Source organism: Lagopus muta, chromosome 4 (assembly GCF_023343835.1).
Source record: "Lagopus muta isolate bLagMut1 chromosome 4, bLagMut1 primary, whole genome shotgun sequence".
Classification (NCBI taxonomy): domain Eukaryota; kingdom Metazoa; phylum Chordata; class Aves; order Galliformes; family Phasianidae; genus Lagopus; species Lagopus muta.
Genome location: NC_064436.1, coordinates 20,814,239 through 20,840,610, shown reverse-complemented (window position 1 = coordinate 20,840,610; position 26,372 = coordinate 20,814,239). Strand labels below are relative to the sequence as shown.

Here is a 26,372-nt window from a genome sequence, read left to right as displayed (position 1 = left end):
ATTTTTCAAAGGAGGCTGTATTTCCAAAGCCATAAGGCTTATACCTGTCAGTAATCAGTGCTGAATTTATTAGTGTGAATTTAACATTTATTAACTTGATTTAACTCTAACTTACTAATCTAATGAAGTTGCTGCAGTTAACATGGAAATTGATAATTTGGGTAGAAGGGCATGTCCTCACTGAGGCCACACTGATGAGCTTCTTTGGGAGTCCTACCCAATTTTCTCCAAGGATGGGGCAGTCTGTCACTTCTGAAGTCTGCACTGGGTGGGTCTGACTCAACACCCAAAGAACAAGAGTGCTATTCAAAATTAAGCACAGAACCTGCATCTAGCAATATTTTTTACTATATGGGCATTCTGCTGTCCTAAAAAAAAATACATACCTGTATAATTCTGATTTCCTTTTGCTAAATATTCAAACAATGTAACGTATTAAGTTCATTATGTCCAAGTTGGTTATTGCGGCTCTGTAAAAATACTGATAATTTTTACCGTAAAAGAGGAGGAAAAAGGCAGCAGTGTAACTTATTTGTAAACAAAATGTCTGACTGAGGAGACCTGCCTCTTTTTGCATGGAAGGCCTCAGCTCTGATACTGTAAGCAGACCTTAGAGCAAGGGCCAATCTGTCATACAAAGTGCATACACACCAACTTTTCTTCTGTTTGACAGGCTATATTCCTGTATTTATATCAGCAGGGCGCACTGTTTATCTGCGCGGTGATGGATGGCGTAGGGAAGAGGGGAGGAAGCAGCCTCAGGGAGCCCTGAGATCAAAGCTGCCATGCACAGGGAGCTGCTGAAGGGTGGGTGCTCACCCTGCACACTCGGCAAAAACGTGAGCCCAGACCCTGTGGGCTGATGGGGGGTGAGTTCCCATTAGAGGGAAGTGGAAAGGCAAGGGATGAGGGTTGAGGTCTTATAGATAAAAGCCTGGCTGTGGGTCTGTGGCTGCCTGCCTGCTGTAATGTAGTCTCATCCTCATACAAACAATCCTGATACTATTGACCTTGAATCAGCTGCACTCCGTTAAAAAATGTCACAAGTGTTCAAAAGGGGTGAGGAGCAACCACAACTTCAGGAAGCTGCTCTATCCCCAGGTAATGCCTCTAAGTTCAGTCACACCACCTGTGCCCAGCTGCTCCCAGTGCACTCCTTCCCCCTCAGCATACACTAGTCATTCTGACTGCTTCTCAGAGAGCCAGCAGCACTCACACAACCTGTTTATCCAGCCTCTTGTGTGTGTAAGTACTGTGTCAGAAATGCGATGGGAGTCCTTAAAAGGATATAAAAGGCAGGTGTTTATCACAGCAAACAGTGCAGTGCTAGAAGACTGCAATGTCGCAGTCTCATGCAAGTTCCAAGTAAAAAGGCTTGGCATTCTTCTGGCAAAAAGTAAAGATGCAGTCGCGATAAACTCATGTATTGCTTCATTCACTGCAAAACACTGTTCCCCCAAAACACCCGTCTGGGAGTCATTTTGGATTAGGCTGTCCAATGGTCGTCCTAGGGAAGTGCAGGGGAACTCATGCTTGTTCTTATTGTTGTGTGATGAAGTGGAAAATGAGCATCTTGATCTGGAGGGGAGAGAGCTATGAGGGGGGAAGGAGAGGGGAGAAAGGTGTTGGTTCTTTGCTTGGAGCTCCTTTCCAACAGACATTTTCTGCAGTGATTGTGGTTTTAGAGTGTGCCTGTTGTTTTGCAGATGACTTACAGCTGTCAAGAATTTAGATGAATTCTTTGCATGTCTAGTATACTGAATGCTTGTTTACAGAAAAGACTGAAAATTTTAAAGTTATGACAAAATACAAACACAAAAAAGCCTCAAATGCTGCAGTAATTATGGGAGAAAGTGAAAAGAAAAATTGCCAATCACTTTCAAGCTCAGGTAATTTCTTCATTAAACACGGGTTGAAACCTTCATAATGACCAGCTTGCTGAGATAAAAGACCATCACCTGAATTATGTAACAAACAGTTGGATCAGACTATCCCAAATGAAACTGGGATGAAGACTGGGAAGCGGCAATGAGACAAAGGGACAGAAGGTGACCATCTGCTCAAATTTAGGTTTGAACTTTCTGACACTTTGTTGATATAGAGAGGACAGAGAAATTTAGCTGATACTTAACAGACTTTTAGTGCCTTTCCAGCCTCTATGTTATGAGTTTGTATTTTCTGTCCAAATTCCATTTTAAAATCAAGTTGTAACAGATAAGTTCCTGTCCAGAGTTGGATTTCAGACTGCATTTTACTTCAGGTCCTTTAAAGCACCACTCCAAGACCTATTTTCTGTGATTTTTATTTAGCTGTATTTTGTTTGAGATCAGCTCCATCGCACTCCTCCTGTGCTTGAGATGGGATATGGAGAAGGTTGAGAGGGGAGGGTGAAAGAAAGGAGGGGTAGGGCAGCAAGATAAAGGAGGATGTTTTTCACATACTTACAGTTCTGTAAGATTGGTAAGAATACTGATTTTTTTTTCTTGTGCTTAACAACTTTCCAAGCAAGAACAAAAGAAAAATGCCACCAGTATCAGACAATAGTTTTTAAAAAATCAAGCTGCTTGTCATAACTTACAAGCCTACGTACATACATCAAATTGTCATTTTTGACATATTTGTTCCCTTCTTGCTATGTTTAAAAAAAAAAAAAGGAATGTTAGAAAGACATACAGCTATCTCATTGTTTATGGTTCCATTGGAAAAAAAAAAATCTACTTAATACTTACTTAAAAGTAAGTTATAGTTTAATATTTTGAGTTACCGGATACGTTTGTACTATGAGTTAACAAGTAAGCTGTTACACCTTTTAAGTTCAAATACACATTGTGCAAATAAAAGAATCTGTACATACGTACTTCAATTAATATTATTTTTAAGAAGGCAGATTATAAATGAGTAGTTGTGGATCCACTGATGTATGTATATCAGTAAGTCTATAAATTTTTTTTAAAAAAGGCAAAATTGTTTGTTTATCCATGCATGTGTAGATTATTTTGTTTGTTCATTCTTAGCAGGATTATTCAGTCACTCTTCAGATAAATAAAAAGCAAAAAAATGCATATCAAAATTGGGAAAGCAACTCAGAAATGGAGCTAAAGGGGAAAATTATAATGTTATAATGTTGAAGGTGAGGGTCTTTGCCTCTCTTCTGACAGCCCACGTAATGGTTAAAGATGGTTGGAACAGAGCTACCAGTAAGTTATTGTGCTCCGTTTTTTAACAGTGAAGGACAGGAGACTTCCAGACCAGCAATGAAACAACAGAGAAACGAATTATATACAGACTGTGCTTTTGTTTCCTCTTCATCAGTTAGGATGACCATTTTGTCATTGGTTTAGCAAGGCGGTGATAACCAATCCAGGTGACTTAGGGTGGCTTCTCTTTTCTGCTGTTTTCAAACTGTGAACTAACTTTTTGGAGGGACAACATTTGAAGTATGTTATGAAAGGCTAGATACAACTGAAAGAAAGGATTTGCAAAATGCGAAACATTATTTAACAGTCCTTATTCTAAATGTGAACTTAATGGCCTCAACAAGCTCAATGAGGCATTTCATCACCAGGTTAGGGTAGATCTTCAGTATGGATCAACACAGTGATTATACATCTAAACAAACCCCACACCACACTGCTCTGTGGAAAGTGAACTTTAAACTTCCTGTGTTCACCCACCAGTAAGCAGCAAGTTGATATTAAAGCCTTCCTACAAACACCTTGAAACAAGTAGGGTAATGTTCTGTGAAATTTCTAACCACTCTTGGTAATTCAAGATGCACAGAGGAAATGCCTGGTGTATGCTGAGTGAGTGTGTAACAGTACTTTTCATTCCACCGTCAAAATTATACATGTCTGCATTATGAAATGCATTCATGCCTCATTTCTCTAATACTGTATCCCAATTAAGAGTGTAATTCATAACCAGCCTTTATTGAAATACATAACATACATTTGCACGTATGTCTTGTTATCTGAAACGTGCAGAAACCAACATGCCTTGCTCTTTAACCTGACATGTTTACAACAACAGAAAAAATATATATATTTTGTTACAGGAATATGCTACAGAGGTCTCTGGAAAAAACAGCATCAGTCATAACTTAGCTATTGGCTTTAGCAGCAACCTTTACTATACACCTCATTTCTGTTGTTCCCTATTTTATGTTGAAGTAGCTTCCAATATAGAACATTAATAATGCTCTGTAAGTTGGGGTCAAGCTAAATGTGCTCCAAAATAATAGGCACCTCACATGAAAAACAGGACAGAAATAAAGAAAGTAGGACATTTCCATCTGTGACAAGGATTACCAGGAAGTTATCACTGCAAAATGAAAAGTGTCCTACAAAGACTAGATCAGAAAAATGGTCTAGGACAGAATGTAATTAAAACTAAAGAAGATGAACAATGGAAGAGAGATCTCCAGCAGGTAAAGAGCAAGAGGTCAAGAATCTGGGAAGCTGATAATCATTATCTCTGTGGATTTGTCACTGCAGAAGAGGAAAACTAGCCAGCAGTGGCAGTTCATCCTAAGGAAGGAAACAAATTTGATCTAAAGGGTAATTCAGCAAGAGGTGATGCCCCTGTCCTTACTTCTGTCTTCTGAAGTTACCGGCCAGACAAGAAGATCATTGAGTTAATGAGTGAAATAGGGTTGGTCGGATTAAAACACATGAGGTAAATGAGTATGCAATTTTTGGTTTAGGTTCCTGAATGTGCTACCTTCTCTTGAGGAATGCAAGAGGTTGGTTGAATGGCTTTGCCATGGAGCCTCTCACAGGAGACAGGTCAGAGGGCTCGGCAGTAATGTGTACTTGAGTTGTGTTTGGATGAAAAGATCAAAGTGTTTGTGAAATGCCAAATATAGGTGCTTGCCCTATAGACTTTACGTCTCATTCCTTTTAGGGCAATTTCAATATTAGAACACTAGACAGATAAAAGAAATCTCTTGGTCTAAAACTGACAAACTTGGATGAATAAATTCACCTTGGCAGCCGAATGCAAGGATATTTGGATGTAATAAGAAAAATAGTATAGGAATGCCCAAAGGTATGAGTGATGTTGCTATGTTGAGCATTGATAAGGCTTTCATTGTCAGCAAAAAGATATCAAGTATAAAAGTAAGTTCAGTATTCAACGTGCTGTGAACGGAATGAAGGGCACACATTATAATCCATCACATAATGGAGGATATAGTAAGTTATAAAAAGACCTATTGCCTTTTTTCTGTTCCTGCCTATAAAAGTAGGAGAAATTCTGTTCTTACCTTTCACATCTCATTCATGTTTTTTTCCTGCACTTGGATGCCTGGATCAAGCAATCACAACTGTTTAGATTCTTTTCACTTTCAGGACGTGTTTTTAAGAACATGAATGAGTAGCATGAATTTTTGTTGATCTTTGAGCTCTCCCCCTCTGCAATAATATTAGCTGCTTATCTGAGTCTTGTGGTTTTATATATTTATGAAAGAAGAGACCAGTTCAGGATCTATACACATAAAGTAAAAAAAATAATGCGGAAGCAAGAATGCATATAACAAGAATAGCAATGTTCAGCGCTGCATGCTGTAGTGAAGCCATACACTACTGAGAGCTACTGATGCATATTGTTTTTCAATGCAGGTGCTGAACTGAGAAATATAACTTCTCATAAATACTGTGATTCAAAGGGCGAAAAGTTCTCACAGAAAAATCTTACCTTTTATGGCTTTAGGAAGCATTGGTCAAAATGAAAACTGGCACTTGGCTCCTAGAATCAAAGGATGCAAGTAGTTCCCAACAAGATAACTTGATAGTATTTTCAGGCATTCCTCTGTAAAGTGGAAAACAGAAAAGGACACTAATTGGAGAATGTATATTCCCCTGGGAGTTAAAGAGGGAAGTTGTGTGTGGAAACAAAAAAAAAAATTATGGAACCAAAGGTCATTAATGGGTTTGCAGTCAAATTTACGCTCAAGGAATGTTGGTATGTTTGTTTTAGTTTCTTGCATACATGCAGTATTTCTGCTTGCCAAGTCTTGTACGTGAAAGAGAGCCAAAATTAGGGATAGAAACACCCTGGAAAAAAGAAAAGAAGAAAAAAAAAAAAGGAAACTTTTATCTTGAAATATACTTAACTTCAAGAAACAAGTTTTCCCACTTGATTTCCCAGGCTTGCAGAAGGGTTTCTGATTTTCAAACATTCTTTTCTTTTCCCTGTTGCTAAGTGAAAGTCTCTCATAAACAAAGGAAATCAACTGTGTTAAAAGGATGAAAATGACTGTGTGCAAAAAGCTGTCATCTACAGAGTAAGCAAACTGGAAAAAAAAATTCTTAACCTAATCCTTTCAGTTACAGCAATCTGTTCAGTGCTCATGATATTCAGAGAAAGTAAGAGTACTGTGGGTTAAAATTCTCCCCATTTGAAAATGAGTTTCTGTAGCCTCAGTGATATGCTTGGAGTTTGGGGGATTTTTTTTGAGGGGTTTCTCTTTCAAAGGGAGTAATTTTGATAATAATTGTAAGTATGAAGCTCCTAGCACATGTTGTGGATCTGCAGGGTTGTGTTGTAAGGACTTTGGGAGACTAAAGCTTCCTTCAGCTTCCTCCTACGTAGTTGTGGTATGGATGGGCAGCTACAGACAGCAAATAGGTCTTAGGTGGGTCGAATCACCCTTTAGATGTTTTTCTCTGTTGCAGATACACAGAGACTATACTTGTGAACTCGGAGCCTCAGTAGAACACCTAATCTGATGAATCTAGGCTGTCACAATGGAGGAGCTAATCTCAAAGGCAGTTGTGTGACCTGAAGCTTACACAATGCCTTGCCTCTGAACTCTAAGACTGCAATGGGCTTGAGCATGCTCTTGGTCTGGTGTTTGAAAAACCTGATGGAAGTATGCCATCACACTTACTTGAATGTCAGAAAGTGCTGTACTTCTGATGGGATTGCTTCCTTCATCTTATTTTTCACATACACAGAGCTGTGCATATCTTATCTGTGGTATTAATAGCTGGAGTACACATAACAAACACAGCACATGAAAAGCATACTTCAGAAGTCCCACGTCTATTTCACTAACTGGCATTGTATCTACCTATTCATACATAAATGACTATATAGCTATTAGTTTAAAGAAATGTCAGCAAAGACAGAAAACACACCTCCTGCATGGTTTGTGCCACAGTTCTCAAGCTAATGAGTTGCATATGATATGATTTCCAGCTACAAACAAATAGCTTAAGTAAGTAGAATAAATATTACCCAAGATCCTTTCTCTGAATAATACAAAGGATCTAAGTGCTCAGGAATGGGAGTGCAAGTGCTCTGCCTATTCAGTGACTAAGAAGGGCCAAAGGAAAAGTCTGTGAGGATTCTTACAGTAACAGCAAAAATCTATTCTGGTCTTAGGGAGTAAGTGCAGAATGATCAGAATTTAGCACCAACTAATAAACTCCCTTTGAAATGGTGTGTCAGTTGTGCAGCGGGATCTGGTCACACTTCGAAGAATAATATGTGGAGCTGAGGATCCATCTGTTTGTTCTTGCTGTCACCATTGAGGCTCCTATATGTTAAACAGTCTTTTCACTGTTTCCAAGCATGCTTGAAGGCTTTGCTGTGCCTATCCCAAACAAAGTAAACGTGCCTTAGCAATTCTGAGTAGCTGGTATTTTGATTCGTCTTACTTGTAAATGAAAACAATTTGTTTCGTGCCATGTATCACTTAGGAACTTCTTTGTTTTTTTAAGCTACGATAGTGAGGGCCGTCTGACAAATGTTACATTCCCGACTGGAGTTGTCACTAACCTTCATGGGGAAATGGAAAGAGCCATTACAGTGGACATTGAATCATCCAGCAGAGAGGAGGATGTCAGCATAACTTCCAACTTATCATCAATTGATTCTTTCTACACCATGGTTCAAGGTACTGTATACAAAGGATTTCTCAGATACTGACCTGAAACCAAATTTCTTGTAGTACAAGCAGCTCAAATCAGAAGCTTTACAGACCTAATGTTTGGAGGAGGAGGTGATACATAAAAAGATCTGTTCAGGGAAGGAAGGAGGTACAATAAAAGTGTAATTAAATGTTTCCTAATCAAATAACTTAAGTGAGATTTGAGCTTTAAAATAGTACATGAGATTCCAGCAGCCACATCCTAGCAAAAATCAGTAGTCACAGCAGGCACAGGATGAGGCAAAAAATGTCTAATGAAGCAGCAGAGAATACATTTTGTGCCATACTCTAGAGGTGGGATTTTTCTTAAGTGTTCAAGTGAATTTGAAGGTATGTCCCAAAGGCATTTGTGATTTCCTGTGATACGTGTGTATACGATATGGATGTCGTCATCTCTCTCATCCTTGGGTTTTATTTCCAGTGTGTCTGTAGGTAAAGGTGTTATATGCATACAGTGTATAAGGAATGCAGGACAAAGAAAGAATTAACACACGTGTGTTTCTGTTTGTTTTTTGTTTGTTTGTTTTGGTTTTCTTTTGCATTTTCAGATCAGTTAAGAAACAGCTACCAGATTGGCTATGATGGCTCACTTAGAATCCTGTATGCCAGTGGCCTGGATTCTCACTACCAGACGGAGCCGCATGTCTTGGCTGGCACTGCCAATCCAACAGTGGCAAAGAGAAACATGACTCTGCCAGGGGAGAATGGGCAGAACCTGGTGGAGTGGCGATTTCGGAAGGAGCAAGCCCAGGGAAAAGTCAATGTATTTGGCCGAAAGCTCAGGGTAAGCATGCAAACAGGCATGGGTAGTGTCTACTGCATTCTTACTTACAGGAAGATAAACACATTCTTGTAGATATTGTCATCCAGCAGCCACAGAATATTTACCATAGGTAAGCTTAGTGTTGATCTGGAAGTTGTAGCTTTCATTACTTTTTGTCTTCTTCCTTATTACTCTTTTCTGTAAAATCTACACTGGCTTTAGCCTGCAATGACTTGAAAAGAAAAAGGATAAAAAGATGATTTTTAGATTTGCCTTCACTTCTTATTTCCAGTGCTTAATTCACATACCTGATTTTAAATTGTTTTAAATTATTGTACCATAAGCCACCATGGGCCCAGAGTTTTCTTTCTTTGCAATTTTTAATAAAAGTTGTACTAATACTTATTTCTGGTAGAGAGAGTTCAACTGCGTGATTGTGAATGACATATTCCTCTAACATATGTCTTCACCATTTTGTTGGCACTTCTTCTTCCTATATAGTGAGTGAAATGTAAGTAGGAAGCAAACTGATTTATGACAGCCATTTGGTAAAGACAACATAGATTAAGCATTTGAAATAGAGTTGCCAGGAAACCATTTCAAGACTACATTGGAGGTCTGACATATTAAGACTGAACTCAATTGTTTAAAATAAGGCCTAAGCAGTATATCAGGTAAAGGTAAATAATTTCAAACCACTTCTAAGATAGTAACATGTTACTTTTAAATTTAAAATTTTTATATTTTCCTTTGGGAAGGAGAGAATGCTGTCATGCATCTTACATTTCTACTACTTGCCCTGAAAGAGTAATTGATTTTTCTCCAGGAAGGAAGGATGATTAGATACAACAGCTGCTGCTTAAGAACAACATACTTGCATCTAGCTATGGTAGCGGGAAGAGCAAAAGGAACCCATGCTTATGAAGCTCATCCTTGGTTCTGGTTCATAGTTGTTTCATTACATAACAAGGTGATAGAGTAAATCTGCCAATTCATTCTTGAAGGAAGCCTACGGAAAAGTAAAATAACAATATTGATTATATTTGGTTTTGGCACTGAAACAAATCTCCCTTAGTCCAGTTCTAAAAAGAAAAGCAAAATTGATTCAAATACTAAGGAGGTTAAAGAAATGTCAAGGGAAACTCTGATTTGAAAGAGTTGAAAGAAGAAAGAGCAAAGAGGTGGGAAAGATCTAACCTAAGAGGGAGGAAGTGAAAGATCATAAAATAGTATAAAATAGCAGTAATTAAAAATGTATATACAAATGGGAGAAGTAGAGCAAGCAGAGAGTGTGGCCTAATAATTGATTTACCAAAAAAAAAGGGAAGATTTTTTCAAAGTAATTTACATAGGAATAAAGTATAGAAAGTTTGCGGATGGGGCAGGAGGGGGGGTTGTAGGAAAACAGAAAAAGAAACCAGGATCAGAAAGAATACAAATAACTCACAGAATTCATCATTTCCATCTACAGATACAGCAATAACATTTTGCTGCAAAGAAAACAAACGTAAACAAAATATAATGAAAATATGTAAATGTACTCATATACATATATATGCGGTATATAACATTATGGAGTACACTCTGTGGAACTCTCTTGGGTTTCTATTTGTATGTATTATACCCACTACTAATAGTCTTTTATTTAAAAATATATATATGTATCATTTTTTTCCCCGCCCCTTAACTTTAACGATTCTCTGTCAGTTTAACTGTTGTTCAAGTTTGTTGCATGTGTATTGTTGCAGAGGTCTTTGGCACAGGTGCTGGCACTCTTCCTCATGGAAGGGCTTTTTGGGGGCATTTGTGCTGAGGCCAGGCAGATCTTCTCTCTCAAGTGTCTTAAAGAAAGGAGCTGCTATGAGCTTTGTCTCAAGAGGTGTATATAGAGAGGACACGTAACATCCAACAGAGAGCTCACAAGAAGGGTTTTAGCACTACCTTCAGAAAATTTATAAGCTGCAAGCCTTGAAGAGGTCTCCAGATTTCAAATAATCTCTTTAATCTCTCTGCAAGGCACGACAATATATCTGTAATCCTCATGGGGAAATCACTGTCTGATTTCACGCTTCTCACTGAAGCACTAGAAATAAAGCTAGGAGTTAAAGCAGAGCAGGGTAGGTGGGCGCTGTAATTAGTGAAAGAGTAGAATAGCATGTAGGTGGTGTCAGGAGACTTGGTTTTGTGTCATTAAGTGTTTATTCACTGAAAAATTCCTAAGTTACTCCTTATATCATAATGAAGCCCAGAATTATCAAATCTATTTAGAGTACGCTTGTCTTAGACACAACACAAACATTCTTAAGTTTTACTGTAGAAGCATTTTGGTAGCCAAGCTATTGTTAAAAAATGCTTCAGTTGAAGGCAGGACTTCAACTGACATACATTATTCTAGTCCCATACTACCCAGTGAAAAAAACTACGTCACCAAACCTTGTCACTTGTATCACCAGATTATGCAAGCACAGCCAGTTTCACCAAACACTCAAGTCTGAATGCAAGAGCTCTGTCAGCAGATTTTGGAAGCATGAATCTGGCTATAGAAAGAGGCATTTCCTTTCCTCTTGTATTTTGTCCTTACACAGACCAGACAGATGGAAAGGGAGAATCAAGGGATGTTATTATCCCATTTAGCAGATAAGGCAGTGAGACAGCTAGATTAAGTACTTTGCTGTAATTTACACCGGAAGGATGTGCTTAGCCAAGAAATTATCTGCAATTGCTTGGACATCTGCCTTAACCATAAAACCACCCTTCCCTCTTTGCCTGTTCAGAAATCAGAAGTGCCTCTTCTCACTTCAGCATCTAAGCCTGAGAGGCTGACAAGAAAATCATTAAAAATCATAATTAAATGTTAAACAAGGAAGGGAAAGAAAGGGAAGAAAAATATCAGAGAAACAAAATGGGCAGAGAGAGGGAGAGATGACTGCAGGCATGCATGGGGAGAGGCTGAGAAGCAAAAGCCAGAAATAGACAAGATTTAAGTACAGATTTAGGCAAATGATCAAATGTAAGTGTTGAAATATTTAAACAAAAAATACGTGAAAGATATTAAAAAACAATTAACTTTCAGAATCAGTCTTCTAGCATTAATTTTTCACAGTGTATTTAAATACTATTTGACAGTTAATGTAATCCACAAAGCAGGAATTCTGCATCTTACCAGATTTTTTGTGTTCTTTTCTTAGTTTTGCATGAAAATATGCTTTTTGTTCTGAAATACTAATAGTGCAGATGGTTGTCATGCTAGTGAGTTCATACTAAAAATGAGCACATCAACATAAATGATGTAGATAAGACCGATGAATAGGCAGACAGGTATAAGCAAAACTGAGTGTTCAGAGGAGGTTTTTTTGTCATATTTGTCTACAACCCATCTCTGGTACTTTAATACCTTTTATGCTAATAGTAAAAAACCTAATTTATATTAGTCCTTCTTTTGAAAATGTATCAGTCTCTGGGTAAAAGAACCAAAATCCATGGTATATGGATTTTTTACCATACAGGCCTAAAAATGCAAAAAAAAAACCTTTAGCCATTTCCTTGGTCTAGTATCCATTTTCTTTGCTAAATGTTATTTAGCCATCTTTCTTCACCTCTTTAATATGTATGCATCAAGTACTTGAATAGGAATTTTTAAAAATTCTTAATACATATACTTGTGTCTATTTGTCCTCTACTTCTCATATGTTAGCAAGATGCAGCATTAAAAAGTCTTAGTTATCAGTGTTTCACCCTTATCTAGAATAACTTTAAAAGGGCAGACCAGATACAGAAATGGTTTGCAGATGAACAAAGAAACCTAGAGGTCTGTTAGAGAACACTAAAAAGCAGTTAAGAGAGGATGAGCAGAGAATTGCAAAGATGCCAGTATGGGAAAAGAAAACCAGACATTTTCATTTCATGCATACAAAAATGAGAGCTGCTTCAATGAAACTGAAAGTTAACGTAAGATACTGAAACAGCAGGGACAGATTCTAATGTAAAAGTGTTATATGTAACTCACTATCCACCATTATAGCTTACATGTACTGATAAAACAGTTTTCAACATAAATATACCTATTTCAGATTCAAATTTGTAAGTGTTTTTCAGTGGTTCTGTAGTCTTCCAGCCATGTATGGCTTTAACTGGTCAGTTAACTGGGCAAAGGACAGAATCCTCTCCTGAGCATTTTGGCCTTATAGTACGTTGCGTCAGTGGATGGTACGCTGTTTTCATTTCCATCTGATCTAAAAGGGGGGATGCCTATGTTCTAAAAGCTGTCTGTCATAACTTGAAAGCTAAATGTTCTTTTGAAGATCTTGATTTTGTATTTACTCTTCTGATAAATACCTGCTGTGGAAGATTGGTATTCAGTCCTTGAGTATGATTGTTATGAACTTGACCAGCAATTGCTGGGAATATGACTGAAAAGTTTGCTAGATAAAATTTGGACTGCTCGCAAAAGAAGCAATTTGTTCTCCAAAATGGCACTGTTTATTGCAGAAGCTTTCAGTGTTTATCTTTCAGTATTTTCTTAACATTGACTGTCAATAAAAAAACCCAAATTACACCAGATTCCTTCACAGAATAGACCTATTTAAAATAGATGCTAATGTAGTGCGTCACATTTATATTAAGAAGGTGCTAAAATAATTTATATACGTGGCAAGTCAATCACTGGAAATGGCACTTAAATAATTGCTAGCATTTCCTGGAAATAATAGGTAGCAAATTTACTTGATTTATTGTGTCCTTTTGTTTGTTTTTAAAAGGTTAATGGCAGAAACCTCCTTTCAGTTGACTTTGATCGAACCACTAAGACAGAAAAGATCTACGACGACCACCGTAAATTCCTGCTGAGGATTGCCTATGACACGTCAGGGCACCCAACCCTGTGGCTACCAAGCAGCAAGCTGATGGCTGTCAACGTTACCTATTCATCCACGGGGCAAATAGGCAGCATACAGCGAGGGACAACTAGTGAAAAAATAGAGTATGACGGACAGGGAAGGATTGTGTCTAGAGTGTTTGCTGATGGAAAAACTTGGAGTTACACATATTTGGAGAAGGTAAAGGACATTTGAGGTTTTAAAAATGCTTTGATTTTGCTAAAATAATACAGCATCTGACTGCTCTGTGCAGTCCAAAAAGACGTAGCAGAAGCATATTTGGATTATTCTAAGTATCAACATGTGGTTCCTATGGGAATGTTTTATAAAATAGATATGCAGCCTTGCTTTAGGTGACTGTTAAGAATTGATGACTTTTAAAATCATTTCGGCTAGACTAACAAGCAGCATCTACATTTACCTTTTATCTTAACTGTTAAAATAAGGTACAGGAACTAGATCTCTGCAATGTAAGTCAGCTGAAAATTATCTATTTGAACATTCTTCACTGCTGTTTTTTTTTTCCACTATCAAGAAAAGCTCTTGTTTCTAGATAGTTAAAGCTGTCAGTTTACACTTGCTCTTTGTTGTAGCATAGAAAAAAACAACAGGCAAAAATCAGGAATCTTCCTTGTATATAACGATATCTGAATGATAAGTTCTTCCTCTAGAAACAGCTGTGAAAATCTCCCTTCTGAAATCTCATGCCTGCTGTGCAAAAACAGAATCTATTTCTTTGTGGCATTTAAATATATTTCTATTGAATCTGTTGCTCGGCAAATGCTGTTTACTAGACATTACAGACATAATTTAATCAAGACCTACGATACATAATAGCCACACATCAGAAAAATGTCAGAATAATCCCGGGTGGCTCCTTCTGATATAAATAATCAAACAATTGTTTCGCCTGTGTTTTAAACACTTACGGAACAAGAACACAGTATTCAGGGATCCCAGGCTGTTCAAATTCTTCAAAATCATCTCTAATCGTAGGGAAAAAATTGTATCTCCCATATGTTGCTCTCCTCGTGAGTTAATGGCTCTAAGACAGTTTTACTTCTTCCCATATTAAACATGACTTATCTGAATCCATTGACAATCTGCTGTTTAGCTGTGAGTGCTTGATAAAAGTGATACAGTCATAACAAGTAGCAAATTATGAATGTCGAACTACTAATTACAGAACCCCTTACAATTAAGCATCCAAGTAAATTAGGCAGGGAGATGTTAACAACATGTAAGGTCAAGGATAACTCAATTAAAGAGGAGATAAATTTTCCCAAGTGGGAATGTCACGTTTTTGCGAAGAAATAGTATGTGTATATGGCAGGGGGATGCAAGGAGGTACTCCGCCATTTGTCACATGGTAAAAATCTGTTCTTAATTTTCAGTCAATGGTTCTTCTGCTTCATAGCCAACGGCAGTATATCTTTGAATATGATTTGCTGGATCGTCTTTCTGCTGTCACCATGCCCAGCGTTGCTCGTCATACCATGCAGACTATTCGCTCCATTGGCTATTACAGGAATATATACAACCCCCCTGAAAGTAATGCCTCTGTTATAATGGACTACAATGAAGAAGGGCAGCTCCTTCAAACTGCTTTCCTGGGGACAAGCCGAAGAGTATTATTCAAGTACAGACGGCAGACCAAGCTCTCAGAAATTCTGTATGATAGTACAAGAGTTAGTTTTACTTATGATGAGACAGCAGGAGTCCTGAAAACGGTAAACCTCCAAAGCGACGGTTTTATCTGCACCATTAGATACAGGCAGATTGGCCCACTGATTGACAGACAGATTTTCCGCTTTAGTGAAGACGGAATGGTAAACGCCCGATTTGATTACAGCTATGACAATAGCTTCCGAGTGACTAGCATGCAAGGTGTCATCAATGAAACCCCATTGCCTATTGATCTCTATCAGTTTGATGATATCTCCGGTAAGGTTGAACAATTTGGCAAATTTGGAGTTATATATTATGATATTAACCAGATCATTTCTACAGCTGTAATGACTTACACAAAACATTTTGACGCACACGGCCGCATCAAGGAAATTCAATATGAAATCTTTCGTTCACTGATGTATTGGATTACAATTCAGTATGACAACATGGGACGAGTGACAAAAAGAGAAATTAAGATTGGGCCGTTTGCCAACACCACAAAATACGCCTACGAATATGATGTAGATGGTCAACTCCAGACTGTTTACCTGAATGAAAAAATAATGTGGCGATACAACTATGACTTGAATGGCAACCTCCATTTGCTCAACCCTAGCAGTAGTGCCCGTTTGACGCCACTTCGCTATGACCTGAGAGACAGAATAACCCGACTAGGTGACGTGCAGTATCGATTAGACGAAGATGGATTTCTGCGCCAGAGGGGTACCGAAATCTTTGAATACAGTTCAAAGGGCCTCCTCACTCGAGTTTACAGCAAAGGCAGTGGGTGGACGGTGATTTATCGTTACGATGGCCTCGGACGACGAGTTTCCAGTAAAACTAGCCTTGGACAGCACCTCCAGTTCTTTTACGCAGACCTCACTTACCCAACTAGGATAACTCATGTATACAACCACTCAAGTTCTGAAATCACATCCCTTTACTATGACCTGCAGGGACATCTTTTTGCGATGGAGATTAGCAGTGGAGATGAGTTCTACATTGCATCTGACAATACGGGAACACCACTGGCTGTTTTTAGTAGCAACGGTCTCATGCTTAAACAAATTCAATACACTGCTTATGGAGAGATCTACTTTGACTCTAACCTTGACTTCCAACTGGTAATAGGATTCCACGGTGGTTTATATGACCCACTGACCAAGCTAGTCCACTTTGGAGAAAGAGATTATGACATAATGGCAGGCCGGTGGACAACACCTGATATTGAAGTCTGGAAGAGAATTGGGAAGGATCCAGCTCCTTTCAATTTGTACATGTTTAGAAATAACAACCCAGCCAGTAAAATACATGATGTGAAGGATTACATCACAGGTAAAATGCTACTTCATTTAAGACTTTCTCCCACTTGCTCAAAAATTTCTCACTCTGCATTCTTATAATCTGGAATCTGTCAATCTGGGATACACACTGTGTGAGGAAGGTTAATACAGAAACTCTCAGGGAAAATGATCATGCAGAAAAGCACTTAAAATTTAGGTCTAGATCAGCCAAGCGATTTTAACTTGCTTGGTGTTCTGGACCTATACGCATCCAATTTAAACTGGAATTCACAATTCTAGTGAAGTGTCTATGTATATTATATTTGGATAAAGTTATTTTTGAGGAAGCATTAAGCACTTGACATTAACGAATGCAAACATGTTCATCAAGAATGGTGAAATAGCAATCTTGAAGACATACATTTAGGTACCAAACAGAGATGGAGGTCCACAACACAGTGTACTGAAAGAGGAAAGCAGAGATCCTTCCAGTATCGTAACACACTGCCTAGTGCTCTTATAATGAAAATAAATAGATTTCTTCAGCAAGTACAAAAGTGAGAACCCCTCAAAACCGTTCATGACTATCTCCTTACATTTGAATTAGTCCAATTTATATCTGGGCTACAGAGCAGTAAAAACTGTGTATTTATGGACAAAAAAAAGACAAGAGGGAATGAGAATGTAAGATAGCAAGGGCAGGAGGGGTCTTTCTGCAACCAATTTAACCCATTAAGATGGCAGAAAGTACTCACTGAAAGTTCACTGGTCAGTGTTTGCTAGAATGGGCTTTTCCAAGAATGCTGATGTAAACTGGCTAAGAAGCAGAAGTCCAACAAGGTGCAGGGCCAGCACAAAATAATGAGTAAGCAGCCAGGACGGAGAGGGTGGATGTAGAAAAATTAGTACAAAATTCTCTTTTGGCAATAGAAAGCTGCTGACATGCCACTTGTGTAATTGATTTTTTAGGTAATCTATATGCTTTTTGTGCATCTAGACTTAGTGATGAGTAGTGTTTTCTATTAATCTACACACAAAAAATAGTGTACATCGCCAGAAAGCTCTGAAAAATGCATGGCTCGATCAGATATATATTAATCTTTGTATTTTAATAGATGTAAACAATCTGGAGTTTTTTTCAGATGGGACCAGACTACAGGATGGTCTCAGCTCCCCTTGTGAATCATGAAACTACTACTCAGAGAAGCATACTGGGAATCAGGGCGGAGTTGTGTTAATTTAAAAACAGCAGCTATTAACAGGGTAGCTAACAGTCTGCCTGGGAGCAAGGATGACAATCGGCCTTTGAATCTGGCTTCTAGCAGCATGTGCTGTAAGGGATACAACTGCGGTTAGATTCTTTGCAGCACTGAAAATAATGCACGTGATTCAAGAACTGCAGAACTGCCCTCAAAATAGAGTTCTAGTTCTCTTAACATTTGCATGCATGCTGCTTACCACAGGTTATTAAGGTTATTATTAAAATAACTAATTTGGCTGGCTGGCGTTTTTAGACTGAGGCTTATCATTTATCTATCTGGAAAGACTATAAATTATTTTTAAGTAAATATTTTTTTACTGTTTTAAGCATGTGAAAAATTCTGTTCCTTGTCTAACTTGTGTGGATTTGTCTTAAGTGAAAGCCACTAGACTTGATAAGGAGCACTCTGCCAACTTCTGGTAAGTTTAGTATTTGTGTAAGATAGGGTAGAAAGACAGAAACTAGATAGGCAGGCAGAGCACCCATTCTTGTCCAATCATTGTTAATTACTTAATTGCTGGTATTCCTATTTTATTTATTTTTAATAAAATGCACAGTGTACCATAAATAATGTTATCTAATGCTAATTTAGTGTCGTGTACTTACTGACATTTAATTAGCTTTTAATTTCATCCTGAGGAAGGGGAGATTTCTCTTGAATCAACATAAATTGTCTGCCAAGTCATTATAAAGGTAATTGACTGTACAGATGTTATTTCAGATACAGTTTGAAGATACTAAAATAACAAATGTATAACAAAAGATCTGGATGTTTTCTTCAATACCTTTTCTTTCTTTGCTTTGTTTTAATGTGTTGATGATGAAGATATAACAAAGAGAGTGTTCAGTCTAACCATGAAATCCCAATTAGTTCAGGTTGTATTAGAAGGAAATCTCACCCACGTTGTGGTTCTATATTTCTGGAAGTTCTAGAAAATGCTGGGGCCTTTAGAACTGCTGAAACCTGTAACACCCTTCAGAAGAGCAAAGAGCAGAAGTTTTCATGCAAGTTCAGAACTTCAGGCTTTCTACATAGGCTTACTATTTTAGCTGTAGCTGTATTTATACGTACCAAAAAAAAGACAGTGGATCTCCTTCTGTGGCATGACAGTGATACAACTGTGTCTAAAGTTGTTCCATGTACAAATGAGAACAAATAATTACAAACTATTAAACGACTCTTTTTTTTTTTAATAATTCTCTTTCAGATGTTAACAGCTGGCTGGTGACATTTGGATTCCACCTACACAATGCCATTCCTGGTTTTCCTGTTCCAAAATTTGATTTAACAGAACCTTCTTATGAACTTGTGAAGAGCCAGCAATGGGAAGATATACCTGTAAGAATCAAAGCTAAGCACTCAAATGAAAGAGGATAGAATATTCTCTTCTATTCAGCTTAAGAGGAATGGATAATCCTGACAGGGCTATTTCCTTATTTAATCTGAATTTGTACTTACCAAATATCTACTTTTTTATCGATGCATTTTCAAAAGAATCTTTAAAATTACAGATTTCCTAAGTACAAATTTTAAATAAGCTGTTTGCTTTCAGCAACAATAAAAATATAGAAGTACAGTAATCAATGAAAAGAAGTTTAAGAACCTTTGAAGATGTCTAACTTTCCTAACAGAAACTACAGAGATTAGATTTGTACTAGCACTCTGCCCAAAGGCAAAAACTGAACAGCGTAGCAAAAAGTAGACTGTGAAATAAACAGAAGAACAGGTGATGTAAATTATGCATACCAGGCACCACTACAGTTTTACTTCTCTTTAATATTAACTACACTTTATATGTAAAGATAAAATATTGAAAATGAAATTACCTGAGGTAAAACCTATTATATTACATAAAACCAGAACTCCAAGTGCTTATGAAGTTCTTTTGGGAAGAAAAAAAATAAGAGAGAGCTTAAAGCCTGAAAACCTCTTAGAATTTTAAAAGATAAAAGAAATAACAGTAAAAGTTAATTTTCAAATCTGCTATTAAAGAAAATGATGTTTACAAATCAAGCTTATTCAAAGATCAGAGACATATGCCATCCCAAATCCTACAGTTCTCAGTTAAGGAGGAAGTGTTGAGATGTTAAAATGGGTAGTCTGATCATAAGCAGTCAAAACCCATTCCCTTTTTTCAAGATTAAAAGGTGATACAATCTTGAATAACCCTGCAAAAACTAATCCAGACCAAAAATCATCAAAAAGTGTGGCCCAGCAAAAGGGAACGTATAGAAGGAAATTCTGCAGGCACAGAATCACCCATTATCTGTATAGTTTAGCAACCAGGAGCTGAGTAACGGAGAAGGACCTTTGAGCACAGTATGAGAACAGTGTCTTCCATGAACAATAAAAGCAGTAAAGAAAACACTGCAAGTATTCCAAGCAAGGTGGTCATCATCTGGCACTGCTGCAAAGAACTATTAGAAGTTGTTTACTTAGATCTCAGAGGCTGAAAGAATGAGGCTATCTGGTACCACTGGAAAAAGCACACCAGGAAGAGAATCAGTCTGGTCAAGGAGATGAGAGCAGGCAGCCAGCTGTCAGAAACCTTCCTTCAGGACAGGAGTACCAGGGAGGCACCTGAGTACTAGAGACATGCAGCACAACAGAGGAGAGGGAGAGAGACAAAAAACAAAGATGCTTCTCACATAGGAAGAAGCTGTAACTATGGTATTCACAATTGAATAAGCAAATACAACTAGGAGCCAGAAGTAAAGATGCAAAATACTTACTTGGTATTTTGGAACATTCTGGAGGAAGTGAGCATTACCCATCTATGAGGTTTTACGTCACAGTTCCAAAGATACCTGTGCAAAATAAGCAATCTTTGCCATTAAGTTGCTTTAGCATCTTGCCACTCTCACTGATTAGTGTGCTGGCTAAAATACATTTTGTACTTGATAGCTTTTATGTGGGATTTAGACAGCTGAAATCCAATCTTGTTAGCAAGTGCAGACAAGAGTCTGCCACATTCAAGGAGATTTGAAAATCCAAATCAATTTGAATTCCCTCAGGAATTGTCCCCTCCAGAAACCTGCCCTCATGGCAATGTAGAGAAGTCTTTGCAAACCTTTTGCCAGGCTTTGATGAGCAGCAAGGGAGAATTATGGTTGCTGAAGTCTGTGTTAATGGCTCCTGTTTGGTCTGGAAATTTAGGAAGAGAGAACAGGCACTTGCCTCATTTGTCAGTCGTGAATCAAGTGGTTTTAAACAATATTTTACTGGAAGGAAAAGGGGTCAATTGGAAGATAAGCTGGATAATCTACAGAAACTAACTACTCGGTTTCAGAAGTGTAGCCAAAGCTATTTAAATCTTTCTCTCTGTTTCCTGCTGAGACAACTGCTAGGGCAGCTGTCTACTCTCCTCCTTCGTCAGTACTAACTCATTCACAGCTTGTCATTGTTAAGCCCTGCAGTTACCCAGATAGGATGTGCCTAGTCTGCAGTTGTAAGTTCCCAACCACAGCTGACCCCATAATGTGAGCTACCCTGCTGTTCCTGCTGGCTGCTCCTGCTCTTCTAGCTGTTCTGGATAACCACAGCAGTTCTGCTGACAGCTCCTAGTCTCTAGCTGCCTTCTCTCACCTTATCAAGAGTGCACCTAGCATACTGGCCTACACGTAGCTCTTAATAGTGAAACTTTTTTAACATATTTTCCTATCCAATCTTTCAAACCTAGTACTTTTGCACCTCACAATTACAACTGTAATTCCCTCCCCTCTATAACACATGTACGTGTTCAACAAGAACACCTTAGGTGCAGTAAAATATTAAATACTGAGTTATTTGCCTGTTGGTTACCTTCACTCACTGCCCCCTTTGCCAACAAAGTACTCTGCTGTGTTCAGGATTACACCCCTCTAATGTCTTATGGAGAGAGTGCTTGTCTGTTTTAGGTCTCAGCCAGCATGCTGATGCTTGAAGCTAAATGGATGCTCACACAACTGGAGAGGCTGCAGCTTTTTCACACGTACCCTTTTATCAGTTTCTTCAAATATTTGCAGGAAAGATCATCAGTCCCTAATACTCCACTCCTCCACTCTGCACTATTTACCTCCTTTTCTCTTACCATAAAGACTATCCTCATGGTTTGACTGCCCCTTTAGCTTCAGGGGTTGTGAGAGCTTCCCTGCAGTTTGGTCTTAGACTGCAGCTACCTCAGAGACTGTATCTATCTACCTCCTGACTGGGCACAAAGAAAGGCTTGTTCTTGTTCTGAATCACAGCTTCATGGCCCACAAAAATCCCCTCGATTTAGACGAAACTATGGTAGACAGGAATCATAATAGAACAAGCTCAAATGATGAGATAACACTATAGAAAGAAAGGCGGCTCTTTCCTGCAGTAGGTATTAGCACTGCAAAATTTACATTACAAAATTAGCCCCTCCAAGTAGCCTCTGAAATAAACATAATTTCTGTGCACGTGCAGGGAGACAAAGAGAAAAAAACACAGAGCATTATCAAACCAAATAGTCTTGTAGCTCAGTCGAACAAGCAGTATGTAGATTTAATTAGTTCCTTGGCACTGTCAGTGGCAGCATATCCTGTTGTCATCCATGGGCAGTACACCAAGAAAGCCTGCCCACTTGGCATCCAGAGGGCTACAGATGGTTGGTAAAACTTCTGTCTGTTCTTGTTTACAGCCAATTTCTGGAGTGCAACAACAAGTGGCGAGACAAGCAAAGGCTTTCCTTTCCCTGGGAAAGATGGCAGAAGTGCAGGTCAGCAGACGGAAATCCAGCGGAGAGAAGTCGTGGCTGTGGTTTGCCACAGTGAAGTCTCTGATCGGGAAAGGGGTGATGCTTGCTGTCAATCAAGGAAAAGTGCAGACAAATGTGCTCAACATTGCAAATGAGGACTGCATCAAAGTGGCAGCTGTTCTGAACAACGCCTACTACCTAGAAAACTTACATTTCACCGTTGAGGGCAAAGACACGCACTATTTTATCAAGACCACCTCCCCTGAGAGTGACCTTGGGACGCTGCGGCTGACCAGCGGGCGGAAGGCCCTGGAGAACGGTATCAATGTCACCGTGTCCCAGTCCACCACCGTGGTGAACGGCAGGACTCGTAGGTTTGCCGATGTTGAAATGCAGTACGGTGCGTTAGCGCTTCATGTGCGATACGGCATGACGCTCGATGAGGAAAAAGCCCGAATACTGGAGCAAGCCAGGCAAAGAGCTCTTTCCAGTGCCTGGGCCAGGGAACAACAGAGAGTAAGGGATGGAGAGGAAGGTGCCAGGCTGTGGACAGAAGGAGAAAAGAGGCAGTTGCTAAGTGCTGGAAAGGTACAAGGATATGATGGGTACTATGTACTCTCTGTGGAGCAATATCCAGAATTAGCAGACAGCGCCAACAATATACAGTTCCTCAGACAAAGTGAGATAGGAAAGAGGTAACACACTGGCTTAGCTCAGGCTGCCAAAGAGACTGTGTACCAGTGTCTTCTAAAAAGGAGACCAAACTGTTTTGCTGCATTACTACTTGAGCCTAAGCTTACATCTTTGCTCAGATTTTTTCTGTAGCACAATCTGAACGGACTCTGTAATGAAAAGAGCGCCTTCCAGAAGAATGATACTGCTAATGACAAAACTTTTTTTTTTTTTTTCTCAATGACCTTAAAGGTGATCTGCTTTAAAGAATATGTTTACATATGCATATCGCTGCACTCAAGTTGGACTGAAAAGTATTAATTAAAAAAAAAAGAAGAAAAAAAGGCCTAAAGATTTTGCAACAGTCTGTCTGTTGTCCTGAGGCACTGTATTTAATTAAGATACAGACCTGTACAGTGTTTCCAAATATTACTGAATTGTTGACCTTTGCTTACGAGAAGTAGTCTCTCTCTTTCTCTCTCTTTTTCTCTTTATCACTGCATAGGATGTGGTATATATCTGTTAATTTTAAAATGTGGGACAAAAATTACTGTTTATAGACAACTCAACTGCTTTAAACTGTGCTGCTTTCTAAAAGGACATTGGCACAAGTGACTTATGCTACCATGGGAATTTAATAATGGATTTTACAATGCTAACGTGCTTTGCCTTGGGGGGAATAAAACGGCAAGTAGAATCCTTGTTACAGATAAGCAAAGGAAACCCTGATTTTTTTGTAAATTATGTGAGACAAGTTGTTTATGGATTTTTATATGAATTACAATTTACTGTACATCAAATATTAGTCTCAGAGGAGTTAATTTATGTAAAGTGTTTAAAAAAGTTTATACTTAAAAATAAAATGATAAAAACATGTGCTGTGTGTGATTTTTTTAAAGAAAAAGGAATTGCACCTTTTATGTTATAGCTGTACAGTATAAAGTATTATATTGTAGAGATATAACAGTGATTACTAATGTCCAAAAGTGTTAATATTTTTGTATTAGGTTTAAAGCTGTGCATCTATCACTCTGCTGATAGGATGGAACACTCCAAAGTGGCTGGCTGAATCAGACTGCAGCTCCCTTCCCTCCCCTACCTCTCCTGTCACCCAGGCCAGTGCCACTTCATCATTGTTAGAAGGCACAGTAACCAAATAAGTCTCGTTTATTATGATGGAAGACTTTAATAGGTTGGGTTTTCCTTGTCTTTTTCCAGCCCTAATGTAATAAATGGACATTTATTCATACCAAGTGGGCTTTCTGTTGTTTTTTTAGAAGCTCTGTTTCACAATGGAGAGAGTAGTGTCTCAGGTGCTTGGCAAACTGTACGTAGAAGAAGAAGAAGAAATGGTGTAGTTTCATCCAGTTATGTCAACTTTGTCTTCTGTATAGTACAGCTCTTTTAGATGTTATAATTCCAGATAGATAGAAGAAGCGTACCTCTGACCCGATGCTACAAAATTGCTCTTTAGGCAGGCAGGCTGTTCAGTAGGTTCATCTCCTGGCCTTCAGCTGCCAGATCACATCCCATTACTGTGAAAACTCAACATGGGGATGGAAGGGAAGGTCTAATCCTAGTGCCTATTCTGCATCTCAACACCACTGCACAGATTTGGCATGCTCTGCTCCAAGGTCCAGCATATCTGCTGTAAGACGTAACTGAAGCATGCAGCTGGTTCCTTACAGGAAGCCTGCAGGGGCATCTATGGCATCTGTTCTGTATCTTGGCTGAAAACATTCTCTGAGCTTTACTCTCATGAGCACTCAATTCAGCCACAAAAACAAATATTTTTAAGATGAGACAAAATTGGGGTTTTTTGATGTTCATTGAAATATACACAGTTATTTCTATCCATGTATTATAATGACAAAACATAGTAAGTGAACGTGTCTTAATTATGAATGGTTCAAGTGGATGTAATAAAAATAGTTTTCTATCTGCTTTGTATTCTGAGAGTCTATGGTATTACATACTCTAAATTGCACATTAGGATTGATTAACAGATTTGAATTTCTGCCGGCCAAGGTGCTACCAAATCTACAGGATCAGTGCTGTAACTGTACGTGTGTATTTGGTAGAGCATACAGAACTAATTACACATATAATGAATGCTAATCATCTATTAGAATGAAAGCACAGAATAGTTGTTAGTATTTCTACCCTTGAAGCCTTGAGGGCCCTAAATTTAGCGAGGACAATATGCCAGACCCCAGAGGTGTGTGATCTACGTATTATTTAAAGATGTAAAATGCTAGGTGTTTGCAGTTCTGTTGGGTGGCTCTTCCACAGCACTGTATTTAGCATGCTGTAAGTGCTCTCTGTTGAAATAGGCTCATATTCTAAATTATGTCAAATGTTTCTGTTCTGTTTGAATATGAAAAGCGTGTATAACATATCAACAATGAAATATATCTTCTACTTGACGCGTACCAGTTCCTTCTCCTTTGTTCTGGCACCAATAAACAACAAATTATAATATCTGCTGGTGATCATTTTAAATAAAGTCAAATCAAGCCAATTAGTGACCTTGTTAGTAGGTATAACGAGCCTATTTCTTGCTAAAAAAGACTTGTGATCTGGACATGCTCCTGCAGGAAATAGTGACCTTGGGGAATATATAAACAAAAGAAAGATCTTTTTAAAGTTACAATATGTATGGTTAAAAGAAGCATATTACAAAGAAAAAAAAAGAAAAGAAAAAAAGAAAGGAGATTAAGTATTTTAGGCAATGCCAGTCAAAATGCTATCCTGATATTTTGAGATGTATATTTCATCTGATTTGTATTGTTCTTTTAATTTGCCTTCTTAACTTTCTATGTGTCCTGAATTTTCCACAAATTGATAACTATAGATTGCATCTAGGCTTTCCAATAAAAGCCAACCCAATGTGTGTGTGTGTATGTGTTTATATTTGTCTTTTAGATCTGTATGCCAGGTATTACAGCTGCACTGTTGCTTTTGTGGTTCTATCGGAAGAAGCAAACTGATCCAGTTGCACTGGTATTGATTCATTTGCTTCACAGTTGGTTGTCTTCCCCCCCTCCCCCCGACCATCCAATGCCTTAGTCTGCTAACTCAGCAAAGTGAATTACTCCATGGGATCTCTAAGGTGGCCTACTTTAGAGAGAACATGAAATATACCTCACCAAGACAAATCTTTTGTAGATAAGGAAAAGCCAAAGAGCAAAAAAAGAAATCACTTAGAACTG

General features: G+C 38.4%; 1 protein-coding gene across 9 annotated transcripts in view; it reads left to right on the top strand.

Moving 5' to 3' along the window:
* TENM3 (teneurin transmembrane protein 3) overlaps positions 1–26,053 on the top strand; it is a 1,260,835-nt gene extending 1,234,782 nt beyond the window's left edge. For all 9 annotated transcript variants that reach the window (XM_048943303.1, XM_048943305.1, XM_048943306.1 and 6 more), the window contains 6 exons: positions 7,725–7,900; positions 8,482–8,717; positions 13,454–13,750; positions 14,965–16,576; positions 18,994–19,124; positions 22,432–26,053. In XM_048943303.1, coding sequence (XP_048799260.1) covers positions 7,725–7,900; positions 8,482–8,717; positions 13,454–13,750; positions 14,965–16,576; positions 18,994–19,124; positions 22,432–23,187 — 3,208 coding nt within the window. In that variant the 3' untranslated portion in view covers positions 23,188–26,053. The remainder of the gene's footprint in view (positions 1–7,724; positions 7,901–8,481; positions 8,718–13,453; positions 13,751–14,964; positions 16,577–18,993; positions 19,125–22,431) is intronic.
* Positions 26,054–26,372: the final 319 nt, after the last annotated feature.